Raw genomic sequence first — 18,334 nt, 5'->3', positions numbered from 1 at the left:
TGTTGCTGATTTCTGAAATGTAAATTCTTATGCTGAAATTTTGAGAATTGACTCTCATAAGTCAGTACAAATTGGCTTCACCAAGCAATTGTATACTATGCATAAGCATGCAACTGAAATAATAGAACCACTAATTTTTAAAACATTCTCTATAGCTTCTGTCATTTTCTTCTTGAAAATCTGAATCTGATTTTCTCTTGTCTCAACACAACATTCTGAACTTATAAAAAGAAATTGGGAAAATATAACTCACATATATAGAGCTTTTTATGGGTTCCAAAGTGTTTTCCTTATAATAATTCTGTGAGAGTTCTCTTGGGGAAACAGATAACAGAGTCAGTAGATTTGGTTTTATCATGACTCTAAAGGTTCAAGAAACCTCATTTCATGGGACATTTGGTCATTTCATATTTCAGTGCTACTGAAACCACATGACTCAGTCCATCAGGCTAAGATACAGGGGAGAAATGTTATGTAAAAAAGATCATTCTTTATAAGGAAAGAGATAGAAATAGTATGAGAACTAATTTTAGATTTATTTAAAAATCTAATGAAAGATTAATTCAAATAAGGCTCTGCTCTTACTGTCTTTAGTAATGCAACAACATAATAAAGACCCCACAGAAAAGCCATAGTCTTTGAGTATTTGAAGGGTTGTCAGATGGAAGACAAATTAGATCTCTTCTCCTTGGTGTAAAGGAGTGCAGTATGAGGAGAGAAATGAAGGCAAGTTGTGAAGAACCAAATTTAGGTTCGATGCTAGGAAAAAAGTTCATCCAATTAGAACTGTCCAAAAATGTAATGGGCTGCCATAGGAGATTGAATGTTTAATCTCAGTGCTTGTATTCAAGGAGTCTAGAAGACCACGAGGTGAGAATGACATAGTGGAGATTCCATTTGAGTATGAATTGGACTAGATGGATGCTGTGATCCCTTCCACATCTTAAATTCTGTTATTCTGTGATACAATATAGCTCAGATTGTAGCCTCAAAGAAAAATTTATCATCAAAAGTAGAAAGTAGTAGGGAAGAGTATTTTTTCACAAAAGGGTGACGAATAGACATGCAAATGCTTGTTGTAATTGACAAAATTTCAGTGTTCACTAACAACTAGATACCAAGAAGGAATGATCATTGTGGAATGAGTTTAGTCAGGGAAAACTTTTTGCAAGAGCTAAGTAAATTAAGTGATGGGGGTTAGTGGCACAGAGAAAGAATGAGGGCATTCTTACTAGAGGAAAAAATATAGGCAAAATCATGAAAGCATGAGGGAGTAATCAACCTGAGAGAAGAAATTTGGTTTTGTTGAAGCTGAGGGACTGTTATAAGATTGGATACTTACTGGAAAACTTTGAAGACTAGGCTGAAGAATTTAGGTTTGGCTTGAGAGAGCACTGAAATAAAGACAAAAAAAAATTAGGTTTTACAAAGACTGTACTATTATCTGGATAGAAGATGGACTAGAATTAAGAATAGACTATAGTACATCGCAACAATTCAGGAATAAAGCATTGAGAGTCTAGGTCTAGGGAAGGGAATAGTGAAAAGCATCAGGTTTGAGAACTAACAGGATGTGGTAGATTACTGGCATGGGTGAAGGTCAAAGAAGACTCAAGCAGGGCATAGAGGGCTGAGAGTCGGACTTGGAATAAGGAAGAAATTGAATCTGAATCTTGCTTCAGATGTATACTAGGTGTATGATTCTGAGCAAATCATTTAATTGCTTTCAGCCTCAATTTTCTCATGTATAAAATGGGAATAATAATAACTATTTCAGGATTGCTTTGAGGATCCAATGAGATAATATATTTAAAGTACTTTGTAAACCTTACAAAACTACATAAATATAAGCTGTTGATGTTAATATCCAATTATACATGTCAGTAACATAGATAGTTTGCATAATTCTGTCATTAAAATAATCTCTGTAAGTCATGTAATTTTTTTGTTTTTAGTTTCTAATTGGCTGGATCAACTTTAGTTCACTTCAGGAATATGCTGCTTAATTAATGTTTAATAATCAACTTTAAAATGCTCATAGGGCATACTGTTAACTTTATTTTTCAGTATTAGGATTTTTTCCATCATTTTCTTAAGTCTGGAAATAAAAAAAATAATAACCCCTGTCTTGATTTGTAGCATTGGCTGATTTACAAGGTATAAATAATCAATGGAAAATTTAACAATCAACTTTTAAGAGCAGTGTAAGCTAACTCCAGCAAACTTTCTGCCACTAAATTCAATCTTTTTGGTAAAGAAAGGTATAATCTCATTTGTTTACAAAGCAGAAACACAAGGAAAAAGCTTATTAGTCTACTTTAGAATTTAAAAGCCCAAAGAATCATTACATATCATCCTAGAATCTGTGTGGTGTGAGTAAATGGCACACATCTTACTAGGGTCTCTTGCTTCTTCTCATATAAAGAAGTCATCCTTATTTTTGCTAGGGAAATTATAATCATTTTTTCACCTCCCTCTTTTTGCCTTGACATGTCAGAATCTCACTCTCTTTTACTTTTCTCCGGCCTCTGATAATGAGGTGGTCCATCTTCTTGCCAAGGCAAGCTCCTCTCCATTTTCCCTTGTTCCAATTTCCTTTCACCCTCTCTACCAGATTGTCCCCTTAATCATTCTATCTCTCATTCTCTAATCTTCCGTCTTGAGACTTTCTGAATATGGCTGCTTGAACAGCAACGGCCTACCCAGTTTTCTCACCTCTATTCCAGGAATATCCAGTAATTCTCACTGGACTTAACATTGATGAAGAAATTGAAGGAGAAACGACTGTGATTTTTTTCACCTCAAAAATTGCAGCAGCTCCTAGGGAGTAGTAAAGATTCCAACATAAAAAAATAAGCCCATAGCTTCCCACTGTAATCAATGAAGATCCAGAAGCATGTGTTGCTTATAAAGCTCTATGTTTAAAGGCAACAAGAGCCACAGATTTCCCTGAGAAAACCCCAGTGTGGTTGCAAACTCACATTGGGCCCCCCTTGGAAAACTACAAAGTAGCAGTGACTAGAGTAAGTTTAATTTAGATCAGGACACTCCAGGCTTCTGGGTTCCCTGCCATCTTCATGCTGAAGATTCGGGAAGGGCTGGCTCCACTTGGAGGAGGTCAGAGTGAGTCAAAGTAAGGCAAACCAGGACAAATTACCCCAAACACTTCAGAGAATGGATTCTATCATTAAAACAAAGGCCCAATTCAGAAACTAAAACTGGAGAGGAGTAAATCAGTGAAAAACAATGGCATAATTTATTAGACATTCTCCAATAAACAGTATTGCTTAATTAATCAATCAATTAATTAATAATGTTCTCCAAATATTTTTGTTTTTGCCAACTCAAATACTGCTGTCAATTTGATTAGTACCATTTCCTCCCCTTTAATTTCTTTTGTATATAAGTCAAGGGCATATCATCTGCTGTTTATAACATTTTGTAAATAATTCCAAATTTTTTTTGAGCATGGTTATCTGTGTTCACAAGTCTAGCAACAATGTACTAGTGTATCTAATTTCCTGACTTTTGTCATTTTCATTAGTTCTCTTTGTTAATTTGGTGTTTTTAAATTTGCAGTTTTCTAATTATTAGTGATTTATGGCATTTTTCCTCCTTTTTCTATAGATAGCCTGGATTTTTTTTTCTCTTAAGACCTACTTGGTTATTTCATTAGGTTATTATCATTGAGGATTATTCTTTTTTTTTTTTTAATAGCCTTTTATTTACAGGATATATGCCTGGGTAACTTTACAGCATTAACAATTGCCAAACCTCTTGTTCCAATTTTTCACCTCTTACCCCCCCACCCCCTCCCCTAGATGGCAGGATGACCAGTAGATGTTAAATACATTAAAATATAAATTAGATACACAATAAGTATACATGACCAAAACGTTATTTTGCTGTACAAAAAGAATCAGACTCTGAAATATTGTACAATTAGCTTGTGAAGGAAATCAAAAATGCAGGTGTGCATAAATATAGGGATTGGGAATTCAATGTAATGGTTTTCAGTCATCTCCCAGAGTTCTTTTTCTGGGCATAGCTGGTTCAGTTCATTACTGCTCCTTTGGAAATGATTTGGTTGATCTCGTTGCTGAGGATGGCCTGGTCCATCAGAACTGGTCATCATATAGTATTGTTGTTGAAGTATATAATGATCTCCTGGTCCTGCTCATTTCACTCAGCATCAGTTCGTGTAAGTCTCTCCAGGCCTTTCTGAAATTAGAGGATTATTCTTAATAAGTTAGAATGAGATCCTCTTGGAAGTGTGAATTTTATAAGAGAAACTTTCAGTTATTTTTTTTTTTATCAGAGTGAGTCCTTTTCCAAGTAGAAAGGCTCTTCATATTAATAAAAATTAAGATATAGATGATTTCAAAGAAGCATAGAACGACTTGTCTGAATTGGTACAGAGTAAAGAAAGGAAAACAAGAAAAGCAATTTATAATTTTGAAGATTTTTATGAACTAATAAATAATAAAACAAGCAGAAGCATATGATAAATCCTTGCTGTTTGATTGGACCTGAAATCAGGAATACTTGAGTTCAAATCTTGCCTCACATACTTGTTAACATTATGACTTTGGGTGATAATAGCTAATAAGAACCGTAAGAATTTATAGATCACTCTAAAGTTTGTAAAGCAAAGTATGTGTTATCTAATTTGGGGTACTAATAATAAATGTTGTTGGTTATTAGTGAAGTGAGTGTTATTATTATCCTTATTTTGCAGATGAGAAAACTGAGGCTAAGAGAAATTAATGACTTGCCTAGGAACATTTAGGTTCTGAGGGTAGATTTGAATTCAAGCCTTCCTAATTTGAAGTAAAGCATTCTATCCACTATCTCACCTAAGTAAGTGAGTCATCTGTTTTTGAGACTATTTCTACACTTATTTCAATAAGTTGTTATATGAATAATGCATCTAAAGCATTAAAAATCTTGAACTTTTAAAATGTCAGCTGCTATTATTGTTATTTAGTCCAATATTTCATTTTCTAGTGAGGAAACTAAAATCACAGAAATTATGGGGTTATCTACAATTATACAACTTGTTAGTGGCAAATTTAGGACAATAGCCTAGGTTTCTTTATTAACTTTGAATTATATATCACATACCACTATTCAATTACATTGTCTAAAATATTTCTTTAAAAGATTTCACTTATGTGTTTCTGACAAGATATTTTGGCATTGAGAAAAAGCCAAAATTAGAGTTATGCAAAAGGCATATATAATTTGCTTATCTTAGAAAAAAAGTTAAAAATAACCTTCTATTTTTTGAAGCTGTTTTAATTTTCAGAAGTGACTAATATTGAACTTGTTCCATGAGTTAGGAGGAAAAAAAAACAAAACTTGGAAAAGGATTGGGAGGTCATTGGATTGGGAAATGTCAGGTCTAATTAAACATGGATTGCACACATTATACAGTATTGAATTAATGAAGAAGCTTACGTTTTTCAACTTCTATAAAACTCATTTTTGTTTCATCAAATCTTTATGCTGTGAGGTTATGTAAATGGTCTCTTGGGTCCTTTCCATCTCTATCATTCTGTATGATTCAGTGAAATTTAAAGACGCAATTGGAATAAGGCAAAGTCACCCTTGAAGATTGTAGCTTGCCTCTGAGGTCTATGTCATCCTGCTACATCACTGGAAGTAGTGATAGTGGTGGTTGTTGTAAAGGAGCAATGTTTTCTTTTAATGAATTTTTCATTAGGCTTTGGAGTAAAATTAAGACAAATTCATCTTATTTTTATTCTTTTACTTATACCATTTAGTTTTTTTATATAAAAAGAGAGTTCAGGATCTATCATGACAATCATTTTGTTGTAAAAGGCAGATCTCTTTTTAAAAATTGCTACTATATTGAATTCTATCAATTGTTGTAAGTCATGTGCTTTGAATAATACTTTTGCATATAAATATTTTCATTAGCCTCTTAGTGAAAAAAAATAAATTCTTGAAAACTAATTACCTTTTTACTGACCTAAATATATCTTAAAAAATAGCAACAACAACAACAATTATTTTTGTATGATCAAATTATGTGACTTCCTTTATATTCTCAGAGAAGTTCCAGGATCATTGGATTTAGTATTTAAAGGGACCTTGAAGGTTAAATCCTTTCATTTTAGAAATGAGGAAATGAGGATCAAAGAAATAGAGGGACTTATCCAGCATGGCACACATTGTAAGTAAGAAGACCAGGATTTAAACTTAGGTCTTTGAATGAATCATCCAGGATTTATTCTATTTATACTTCAGTGCCTATCTTATTGACCAATCACTCATCTTGGACTAAGGTAAAGGATAACAGTAGTACTCAACTAATCACTACACATTAATGTAATACATTATTACCAATACATTATATAACATTTTAAATAGACTTACAATGCAATATAGACAAAATATATACAACTATATTAGATAAAAGTAGGAAAAATAGAAATAAATTAGAGGAACTTATTAAATTATCAATAGTCATTTAAATGAATTTTTTACTTTTATCAGATCTTTCTAAAACTTATTTATATTTTAAGGATCCTTAAGATATCATAAATGCTGGTTTGTTTTTTTCCACAAATATAGACTTAAAATCCTCTCTTAATTCATATGTTTTCCTTGAGTTGCTATGTGATGCATATGCATATGAACATACACATACATGTATGTGTGGTAAATAAGATATTTTATGTTGGATTATTCAGCCTCTCTTTTCCCCCATCCTATTATTGATTCAATGTCCATCTAAGTTTTTCATGATAAACACATATACTCTTTTTCCTTTAGGAAACAGTGATAAAAGACTACGAGTCTCTATCTTTCTGTCTCTCTCTCTGTCTCTGTCTCTGTCTCTCTCTCTTTCTGTCTGTCTGTCTCTCTTTCTCTTTCTCTCTTTTATTCCAAGTCTTCAGCCACACATTGCTCTGTCAAATTATTTCAGCAATCTGACAGAAATTAGGTTAGACCAATATCTCAATTGGATACCACAGTAAGCTCCATATATATGAAATATATGAAAGACTGAGATAGAAAAAAATCACATCCTAAACAAATTAAGGGAGAAGGGATAAAGATACATATTATAAATATGAAGGGTTCTTGATTAATCAAATTATGAAAAAGTTCACAGGATGTAAAGTGGATAATATTTATTACATGAAATTGAAAAGTTTGAGCAAAAACAAAATCAATGTATTTAAAATTAAAATGGAAACAACTAAGGAAAAATTTTCTGATAAAGATCTGATATCAAAGATACATATGAAATTAATACAAATAGGGAGGAATAAATGCCATCTCTTAATCTATGAATTGTAAAAGGACATGAGTAGGCACTTCTTAAAAGATAGATAAGCCAACAACTACATATCAAACATGTTCCAAATAATTAATAAGGAAAATGCAAATAAAAACAACTTTTCAGTTACTATGTGAAAATGTTCTCTCCTAAGGAGAGTTTTTTCTTTTTTCTTGATGTAAATTTAAAGGTAATGATGGTTATACAAAAAAAGAAGAAAGGATAGAAAATAATAATGATGAATTATATTTAAAAATAGAAAGAAGCAAAAGAAAGTTCAGAAAGAGACACAGATGATCAATGAAGTGTTTGAACAACCTTATTAAATATGAATTATTTTAAGAGTATTATTAGTAGGAAAAATAAGCCAAATTATGTGTAATAGATGTTTATAGTTTTGTATAAAATGAAGTAGATTGACCCATGAGATACTAAATGACACCCAGTCTTTTATTATTTTTATTATAGTTACCTTTGTTATAATTTCAAAATTAAAAAGAAATGTAAATACCTTTGCTTTTTAAATTTCATTTTCAATCCAATGTCATTACCTCTTGTAACTTTTATTCTAGTGGGCTTATTTATGTGATCAACTGTTCAGAGCTGGCAACTTTTGATAATAAACAAATGAATATTATAATTAAATATTTCTACAATTTGTTTAAAATACAGTCACTTCTTTCATGTGGGCAGATTTCCATTTAAGTCACTGCAACAGTTATGAAGAGGTTCTTTCTTTTTTAGCAGTAGTTAAGGAGGTAAGGCATATATTTTTTATTCGTCTCTAAAAGATTAAAATTGAATTTTTTTTGTTTTGTTTTGTTTTTTTTTTACAGAATCTGTTCCTAGCTATACAACAAAGTTATCATTTAATCTTCAACTTTGATATCATCCTTCAGGAAGACAGAAAAATCCCTTGATTATGGTCATTATGAGTGGAAACTTTGGCGTTCTCAGCTAACTCAAGTGTCCTTTAAGTATAACAAACTGAATTTATTTTCATTCATAAAAACAATGGGATGTGCTTTAGAACAGAATTCAAGAAACTTTGATAGGAAATGATCATTTAACATTTTAGTAAATATGTGATTTTTAAAGCTGCATTTTTACAGACCAAACTTATAAGCTGATAGTATCATTTTCAAAAATATAGAATTTTAGATTATATTGCTCTTTTAAACATAATTTGTAAAGTTTTATTTTTTTAGAATTATTTTCATTGGTTTATAAAAACTGTATTTTCCATAGATTTTAAATGTTACTGTTTTTTAAGTGGAGGTTTCCACATCTGGATCACACATTCAATCCAGTAGATATTTATTAAATATATGATATGTACCAGGCATTGTGCTGTGTGCTGGACATACAAGTAATAAAAAGAATGATAGTCCTTTCCTGCAAAAAGATTATAACCCAAAGCAGGAGGCAGATAACACACACAAAAATCAATCAGGAATGGGGTGAATAAAGACTAGGGATTGCGTAGGTGTGAGAACATCTTGTTCCATGGAATTGAAATCAGATGAAGCAGCAGATGGAGAGTGGAGTGAAATAAAAAGTCCAATTTCTGTCCTCTATAAAGAAAGCCATTGGGAAGTTTAGCTTATTATGTAAGCAAGCGGCTGCTTAAAGTACTGAAAAGGAGAATTTGGTAGAAGAATTTTCAAAGGGCTAGCATTGCAGGAGGTCAATTAATGGCTATGAGAATCACCTATTTTTAGGATTATTCCTCTTATCTTCCTTCTTCTAATTCCATAAACTCATAAAGCAGCCTTTCAATTATACAGTTTAAATTTCTATGACCAAAAACTGGATTATAGATAAGTAATAACAATATTGAGGCCTCTTCTGACAACCATGATGATGAGGATGATGATAATTGAACTTTATATATAACATTTGATATATTATTTTATTTTTGCCACTTACTAGCATTGTGTGTAGGTATTATAGGCATTATTTCCATTTTACAGAAGAGGAAATTGAGTCTCAAGGAAGTGAGAATGAGAGGTGGAATTTGAACTCTGATGTCTTTGTGAGATAGTACTAACACTCTTCCCATTATGCTCCACTGTGCAATGTAAAACTGTTTCTGTTCACTGTAAGCCAATTTATTTTCGCTACAACAAATATAAAATGATTTTACAAGTGTAAAGATGTCAAATAAACAGATGCAATCATGGAAACCATACTAACACAGTTAAGGATTTAGTAGTGTACTGTTAAAATTAAAGAATTTCTTTGCAAATAGATTAAAAGATTAAGGAGAAGCAAACTAATATTACTACAACTCTAAATAAAAATATTTTTGTTAAAATTATTTTTGTTGAAGTTATTTTTTGAACAAAATTTAGTCTTTAATTACATAATATTAATTATTTTGGAAGTTACTTAGTGATTTGTAACGATAAATTTCTTTATAAAATTTAACCAATTTTAAAAATGCATCTTCCCTCAATGGAAAACGTAGATTAATATATGAATCAAATTTGCCTAATTTACATGTAATTCTGTTTCAATAAAGTTAGTGTTTTATGCAAAAAAACCCCAGTCTGTCTCATATATGAATGAATGTTAAAAAAAAGTTTTAATAAACTATAACTATTTTGATATTAATATATTCCAAAGATTAAATATCATGTGAATATTTGTAGACATTATTCATACATATTCATGCAAATATAAACAAAATAGTTTAAAAAGAATGTAAACCAGTAACTAGTAGCTTTTAATACAGAGCCATAAGAGTTTGTTCTGATGAAGTTAAAAATGTAAATGACATTTTGCCACCTACTAAATTATTTGAAAAAGAAATTTACATAGAAGAATGTAAATTGAACCATTTAAACAATTTAGCTCAATGAGAAGAAAAGAATCCTTTGATCAAAAACTTCCTATATTTAGGAATGTTATGGTTCCTATTTTTCAAATGATGAAAATTAAGGCATGGAGAGTACATGAATTTCTTAGAGAAAAAAATAATTAGGAGTAAATTAAAAAATTGAAACAATTTTATTTTTCTCTTTCCATTGGGATTGATTTCCTTTATGCAAAAAAAAAAAAAAAGAATTCGATTTAGAAAGAAGGATCTGTTTTATGATTTCAAGGAGGTTGTGATAGTAAAAAATCTATTGAGGAAATGATGAAATTTTTTTTGGTGTTTAAAGACTGGATTTGTTTTATTTGGACCCAAACAGAAGAATTAGAAATAACAGGTGAAGTTAGATGAAGGTAAATTTAGATTTGTTATCAGGAAAACTTAATGTTGACTAAAAACATCCAAAAGCAGAATAGGTTTCAGCAGGAGCTAAGTCAGCTGGATGTTAGATATTTGTTGTGCACGTTCTAGTATTCCATTAAATAATATGCTTACTGATTTTAATAGTATTTATGGAAAATAAGTACTTATGATTGACATTACCTTGTTACCTGACCTCTTTTTTTCCATCTTTGAAAGCAAAGTAAAAAGAAGGTGGAAGAGGAGGAAAAGAAAGAGAAGGAGTAGGAGAGGAGGAAAAGGGAAAGAAAAGAAGAATGAGGAGGAGGGAAAGAAAGAAGAGGAGGAAGAAGAGGAGAGGAAAGGGGAAGAGGAGGAGAAGAAAAAAGAGGAGGAGAAGGAGGAGGAAAGGAAGGGGGAGGAGGGGGAGGAGGGGAAGGAGAAAAAGGGGAAGGAGGAGAAAAAGAAAGGGAAAGAGGAGACAGAGGAGAAGAAGTCAACAACAAGGACTTCAACATCAATAATATCATCACAATGACAGCAACATCAGGAGCAGCAACAGCAACAACAAAAGAGAGCCAAGTATAGAGAAAGAGTTTTCTTAGCCCGAGGCAGGGAACTTCAGCCCCAAGGTTAGTCCATTTTTAAAGTTATGCTCTACAAGATTATACAATCTACGAGATTATACAATGATAATTCTGATGGACCCGGCTCTTTTCTACAGCAAGGTAATTCAGACCAGTTCCAAAGGTCTTGTGATGGAGACAGACATCCACATCCAGAGAGAGGATTGTAGGGACTGGGTGTGGATCACAACATAGTATTTTCACTTTTTGATGAAGTTGTTTGCTTGCATTGTGTTTTCTTTCTCATTCTTTCCTTTTTGATCTGATTTTGATCTGATCATGATAATTGTGAAAATAAGTAGGGAAGAATTGTACATGTTTAATATATATTGGATTACTTGCTGTCTAGGAGAGAGGGTGGGGGAATGGAGAGGAAAAAATTGAAATACAAGGTTTTGCAAGAGTGAATGTTGAATATTATCTATGCATATGTTTTGAAAATAAAAAGCTTTAATAAAAATAGAGGAAAAAAAAGTTGTGCTCAAATTGGTGGCACCAGCACAAACCCAGGGTTATCTTTCTAAGTGAAAAAATTATTATGAATTCAATCTATATTTTATAACATATCATTATGGATTCAAAACACTGTTATGGTAGCAAGAAAATATTTCCCAATAAACCCAGGACACATTCTCCCATAGATACACTCATTAGTAGAAAAAGTGAACAAAAGGAGAGTGCAAATGGATAGATAAACATTCACACAAAGCGTATATGTTGGGAAAATTTCTCAGCCTGGGTTTCTCCAGAGCATAGAAAAAATCCTGTTGACAATATAGTTCATAAAACTAAAGGGTAAATAAAGTGAGTAACCAACTAAATTAAAAGGAAAATAAATTTATTAGCGAGCTAAAAAAGATGACTTGCTCCAAAGTCTCCCCTTCCACACACCCTGCTTCTGTCCTTTCTTATTGTTAAGATTTAGTTTATATAGTTTTTTGGGCCCAACAAAAATACACAGCAAATCAGCCAAGAAACATGTATTAACCATCTATTATATGCTAGTCACTATGCAAAATTCTGGGGACAGAAAGAAAGGTGAGTACCTACTCTTGAGATGCTCACAACCTAACTGGAGAGATTATGCAAACATAAAAGATAAATTGAAATAATCAAAAAAGGAATGTTCTAGAATTAAGGTGTGGGAGAGACTTCCTGTAGCAAACAGAATTTTAGCTAGAACTTGAAAGTCAGGGAAGCTAGGACACAGAGATGAAGGTAGAAAAGCATTCCAGGTCAGTCAGGAAAAATGCCCAGAGCTGAGAATTCAAATGCCATGTTCGAAGAAGAGCAAGGACAATGTCATTGGATTGAATGGTACATAGGGGAAAGGATGTAAACTGTCAGGAATGGAGGAAGGTACAGCCACATGAAGAACTTTGGATGCCAAACAGATAATTTTATACTTAATCCTGGATTAATCCTGAAATGATAGGGTGTTACTAGAGTTTATTGAGTGTGACATGTTCTGCAAGATAGGAAGATCATTTTGAAAGGTAAGTGGAGGCTGGAAAAATTTGTGGCAGGCAGACTAATCAACAGCCTTCTGCAATAGTTCAGTATAAAATAATGAGGAACTGCAGCACTATATTTTCAGTGATAGAGGAGAAAAGGGGACATATGAGAGGGATATTTTAAAGGCAAAATCGACAGGTCTTGGCAGCAAATTGGATATGGAGAGCCATGAGAGAATGAGTAGTTGATGATTGATACCTGAGTTGTGAGTGATTGGGTAGAGAGAATGGTGGTGACTAGACAATATAGAAGGCTTACTGAGGGAAAATGTTTTGTAGTTAGGAAGCATTTGTCCACAGAAGAGTCAACTTTTTTCTCATCTTTTGCCTCATACAGACAAATAACTTCAAGGGTGAAATTTCTGCAGGATTCAATATGAAGAAGCTTCTGTTAATCATAAGCAAAGGGTCATTGTTACTCTTGCAGAAAGAGTTCTCTAGCACTCAAGCTAAAAAGAGCTTTGTAAATGAGAACACAGTATAACCCAATCAATCACATTGGTAAAGGTAGAAAAGGACTGAACTATGCCTTGAAGATTGAGCCAAGAACAGCCAATGGAACCAACCTGCAGAGAGGACCCTAAGAAGAATACAGTGGCAGAGCAACCTACTATCTGTGGTCATCTGTGGACACTGTCAATTTCTACTTGGCTCAATCCACATCAGCAGAGCTTGTTAAAAATCCCATACCATTGAGTGATCAGCTCATCTTGTCCCATCCAACCTTGGGACCAATCTCTCTCTCTCTCTCTTTTAAGGACTTTTTTTCTTAGATTGATGGGATATGGGGGTGGAACATGGTGGGGAGAGGATAGATCTAAAAGTGTCTTAATATGATTGACTAGGTCCTGGGAAGCAAGAAGCTCTGGTACCAGTGTGTATGAATGTATACAATCCCAACCATTTTTTCCTGTGGGAATTTCATGATCAAGGTCTTCCTTGGAGCTTTTTACCCTTTTTGCTCTAAGAAAGCATGAGAGACCCTAGCTGTTAGGGTTGATCATCTACATTCCTGGGATGCTGAGGGAACTCCTTGTCTAAACATGACTCTTTTCTCAAATAATATTAATAATAATACACTCTATAGCAATACCAGTTGAGTCATCACCTTGTTGAGATGTTTCTTATAAGGATCAAGGCCATCAAATTCATAAGGTTCAAGAGCTGTGACTTACCTTGACCATATGTGCACTCAAAATGGGTTTCATTATAATTGTATGACAAATTAATGCCCCCCCTCCTTTTTTTTTTTTTTAACTCTAGGTGTTTTTGTGGAAAAGTGTTCTCTTGTTACCGGGAAAATATTTTGCAATTTCTTTTCTTGCTATGCTTTTACTAGAGAAGAAACTGAATCTAGTTAATATGATTGGATTTTTATTAAAAGGAAGAACTCCAGTGATAGGATCATCAATTAGAATTTATAATAATAGCTACCCACAAGATTATGCCAGAACTCTGGAAGTAGTAATAGACACTTCACTTAAGGGCTCTCTACTCATGGCAATGTATGTTAGCAAATAAACCCTTCAAAAGAGTTATAGTTGCATACTATCAAAGAGGAAAGAGGCTTATGAAGTGATGTAGTCAAGAGGAATTGATGAGAATTAGAGATTTAAATAAGGTGAGGTAATATCTCAAGGTTATCTCTAGGAAGAGGGGAAGGAAGAAAAAAAAGAGAAAATATATTTACATGATAACTTTATTATATATTTAAAAGGAATAGCAAGTTGTATATAATAGATTGTAGTTTCATTTACTAAAATATTTTTTTTCCTATTCCACTGTGTTAAAGAAATATTTGTTTTTTTTTCTTAAATATAAAACAAATTAAGTGGAACTAAGAAATATTCAATCTTCTCTCTTAAATAGAGAAATTTAGTCTAGCCCTTCATCTGTGCTCTGAGGAATTCACTTAAAAAGTTGATTAAGCTATCACATTATCAGACATTATACATCTCTTAATCACTGCTGGCAAGGTTCTTTGTAGGCTGATCCTACACACTGGAAGAAGGTCTTCTACTTGAAAACCAGTGGCTTCAGAAGGGGATGAGGAACAGTTGACATGGTGTTTGATGCCTAACAATGCCAGGAGAAATGCCAGGAGCAGAACAGATGCCTATATACCACATATGTAGATCTGACCAAAACCATTAAATTGTCAGTTGCAATGGCTTATGAGAAAAATTATGTTAAAATACTCAACAAGTGGCTATGTAATCTTCACTTGAATAATTCCATAGAGGGGGAGCTCAGTACTTCTAAAGGCAGCTCATTTCTCCTTTTGAACAACTCTAAATATTGAGAAGTTTTTCCTTTTTTTTTTTTGTTCAGTTGTTTTCAGTCATTTTCAACCTTTCATTATCCACCTTTGGGGTTTTCTTGGCAAAGAATACCGGAGTGCCATTTCTTTCTCTACCTCATTTAACAGAAGAGAAAATTGAAGCAAACTAAGTTGAGTGACTTATTAAGGATCATACACCTAATATTTATCTTCCTGACTCCAGACCTTGCCTTCTTTCCACTGAACCACATAGCTTCCTTAAGCTTATATTTAACTATGCAATACTCTCTGTTCCTGGTTCTTCCTTTTGGAGCTAAACAGAAATTTAATCCCTTATCCATATGATATCCTCTAAAATACACAATTAACATAAAAGTAAAGACAGTCTTTGATCTTATAAATTTTCATACTATTAGAGAAATAAATCATTTTCAAATGTAATTAGCTACAAGTAGCTACATGACAGAGACTAGATCTGTGATTAATAGTAAAGGAAACCCCTGAAAAAAGATACTCATTCTAACCTTCTCTGAAATGTATAATTTTTGAGGTCTGAAAGATTTAGGGTCATTCACATAACCAGTATGTGTCAAAGACACATACAGTCTTGTTGGCTCTGCCTTTGTGGTCTCTTCTGCCTTTGTGCTCCTTTCCTCTGATTGTGTATTTTCTCCTAGAACTTCTATTTCAACCAAGGGCCCTCAGGACAGCAATGTTTATATCTTTAATTCTCTTAGCCTGTGTTCCTCTCCACATCTTTTTCCTCCAGCATGTGGAGGTCCAATGTGAATAACTCTCCCCTCTCCTTTTGAGTTTCTTTTTGTGTGTGTCTTCTCCCATTACAATATAACCCCTTCGAGGGCAGAGATTGTCTTTGGTTTTGCATCCCTAATGCTTTGCACAGTGTCTGGCACGTAGTAAGCCATTGATAAATGCTTGTTGACTGTAAATTTTGATCTTGGAAACTTGTGGTACAGGGCTAATTAGTGACTTGCTCACTAATTCCCTCCAAGACTGTTCTCTATTTTCCATGTCATACTGCCTCTTATTTGTTCTCTGTATTAGATCATTCTATTGTAGGAAAAACATGGGCTTTATAACCTTCCTTGTTGCAAAGATTGTAGCTAGATATTAGATTACCTTCAATTGTTCTCTCAGAAAAAAATGAAACTGTTTATTACTCTGGATTTTCTGCATCTTCAGAAACTCCAAAGCATAGTTCAGAGGTTGCCAGGACTTTTCTTCCTTAATCATCAATACAAATGGTTGAAAGTCTATGACATTATTCTTGGTTGTTTTGTAGTGTATGGAAGGTCACAAATTGACCCCACTGAATCTTGTGTTCAGACCCCAGTGTCTCTAAAATGTTCAGTAGAATGCCATTAAAATACCATGGTTTAAGTCTCATTAAGGATGGCATTTCTTGACTTTCTAATTCCTTCTTTCCTGTAAACCTCTTTGCACAGTTTGCTCTCAAAATCTTTAATCAGAATGAATCTTTGAAGGAAATGCTGATTGCCATATGGTTGTTGGTTTAGTAGTTCTGTGTATATTATATGTATTGGTTTATCACTACTAGGGTGTTGCTTACGTTGATTATGTTTTTCTGGTCTCTTTGCATAGACAAGAAGTCTTTATATATAAACACCAAAGTTTTGCTGCTATTTGTCCTGATAAGTAGTTTAAATCAGTATCCTCTCAATGTAATTTTAATTTCTTACTTCTTGTATTTAAATATGATGCTGTTTGAGAACAGCAAAACCAATTTTGTAACAGATTCAGAGTTTTCTCTGATTTAGGTAACCAAAAATCATCATGGTTGCCTATCATGCTTTAATTTGAGGCCACTAGTGGAATTCTCATAATTCTAAGAATCATAAATTTAGAGATGGTAGGAATCTTCAAAGTATCTTGAAGTCCAATCTCATTTAACAGATGGAGAAACTTAGAAACAAAGAGAGTGTGTCTTTTCCAGGGTCACACAACTAATAAATGTCTGACACAGTATTAGAACTCAGGTCTCCCTGACATAAATAAAGTTTATATTTACTATGCTACATTCATTTTAAAGTTTGATTCAATACTCCATGGCAGAACTACAAATTCTGCTATTCCTATAACAATAGTGTGCTTTAAAAAGGATCTTTCTCTTTTTTTCACAGTTGTGACTCGGTTGGTAAAGATCATTCCTTATAGACCCCAGTCCTGAAGCTGGAATCCATCAGTATTTTTCTATGTTCATTCTTCGTAGTAGGGATTGATTTAAACATCTCCAATTTAATTATATTCAATGTCACACTTTACAAGTAGTCCTTGAATTGTAAATGTTTTCCTATAGAAAGGGCCTACTCTCTTCAAGGTATTATCTTTACAGTATTTTATGTATGGAGTCTGAGGGAAGCATATTTGAACCTTCTTTTTTCTCTAAAATATCTCTAGTCTTCATTAGTCTTGTTGAATACAACAAGGGTTTTAGCTTGATTGAAATTCTGAGAGATTTAGTATAATTTGTCTAGAAGTTTATCTGGGTAATTCCTGCCCTCTTTCATTCATCAGGAAGGTAGCACTGTAGGATGAAAAGCCCATTGCTTTTTACCAAATAAAGCAGCATATCTAATTTCTAATTTCTAATCTTGGGAGTCAGTTTCCTCTGAAAAATGAGGGGATTAGTCTAAATTAACAGAAAAAAGATTACAGAGCTAATATTTTATGATTGGAGTCAATCCCTGGAAGGGATCCTCTTGTAATTGGGGTTGAAGAGAGTAGATGAAATTTATTGCTGGAAGATATAGGAGTTTTGCAGTAAGACCATCTAAAACAGGTCAGAGATACTAATGACAGTTTGCCTGGTGATAGTACTCTTGGCACCTTAACCAGTGAAGGAATCTGGGTTTTCAGACAATTATTCATCTCCTTCAGAACTGTTCAAATTTTGACACTGCTAGTTTCAAGGGGAAATCTTTGTTTCTTAAAGAACAGGCTAAACAGGTATTTAACAGCTGTACAATTGCTTCACATTTGCAGGGATTTATACAGGTGGAAAGAATGTGAGGTCTAGTATTTAATAAGGCACTATTTGGATGTTTTCTCTCTCTTTCATCCTACATTGCTTCCTGCATTTTGAGTGACATAGATGTAGTTCCTAAATTACATATTATTAGTTATTTCATAAAGTTTCCTTGGAAATGTTATATAGCTTGGATCAATTTATATTTTTATCATTATTTTCTTCTACAAAACTAAAATCATTGAGACTAGCCAAATTCTATATTATTCCAACTCTTTTTGTTGCCAAAAAATGCATCCATCCATGGGTAATTGATTGCTTCAGTATTCTGAATTTATCCTGACTGGTTTGTTGCAATATTCTAAATGTATCCTGAT

The 18,334-nt window shown here is 33.0% G+C and overlaps 1 protein-coding gene across 2 annotated transcripts in view; it reads left to right on the top strand.

Moving 5' to 3' along the window:
- LRRC2 (leucine rich repeat containing 2) overlaps nt 1-9,632 on the top strand; it is a 182,406-nt gene extending 172,774 nt beyond the window's left edge. For both annotated transcript variants that reach the window (XM_031937676.1, XM_031937683.1), the window contains one exon: nt 8,149-9,632. In XM_031937676.1, the coding sequence (XP_031793536.1) occupies nt 8,149-8,198 (50 nt within the window). In that variant the 3' untranslated portion in view covers nt 8,199-9,632. The remainder of the gene's footprint in view (nt 1-8,148) is intronic.
- Nucleotides 9,633-18,334: the final 8,702 nt, after the last annotated feature.

The sequence above is a fragment of the Sarcophilus harrisii genome, chromosome 1 (genome assembly GCF_902635505.1).
Source record: "Sarcophilus harrisii chromosome 1, mSarHar1.11, whole genome shotgun sequence".
Classification (NCBI taxonomy): domain Eukaryota; kingdom Metazoa; phylum Chordata; class Mammalia; order Dasyuromorphia; family Dasyuridae; genus Sarcophilus; species Sarcophilus harrisii.
The sequence above is the reverse complement of the archived record's forward strand: the minus strand, read 5'-3'. Positions and strand labels throughout refer to the sequence as shown.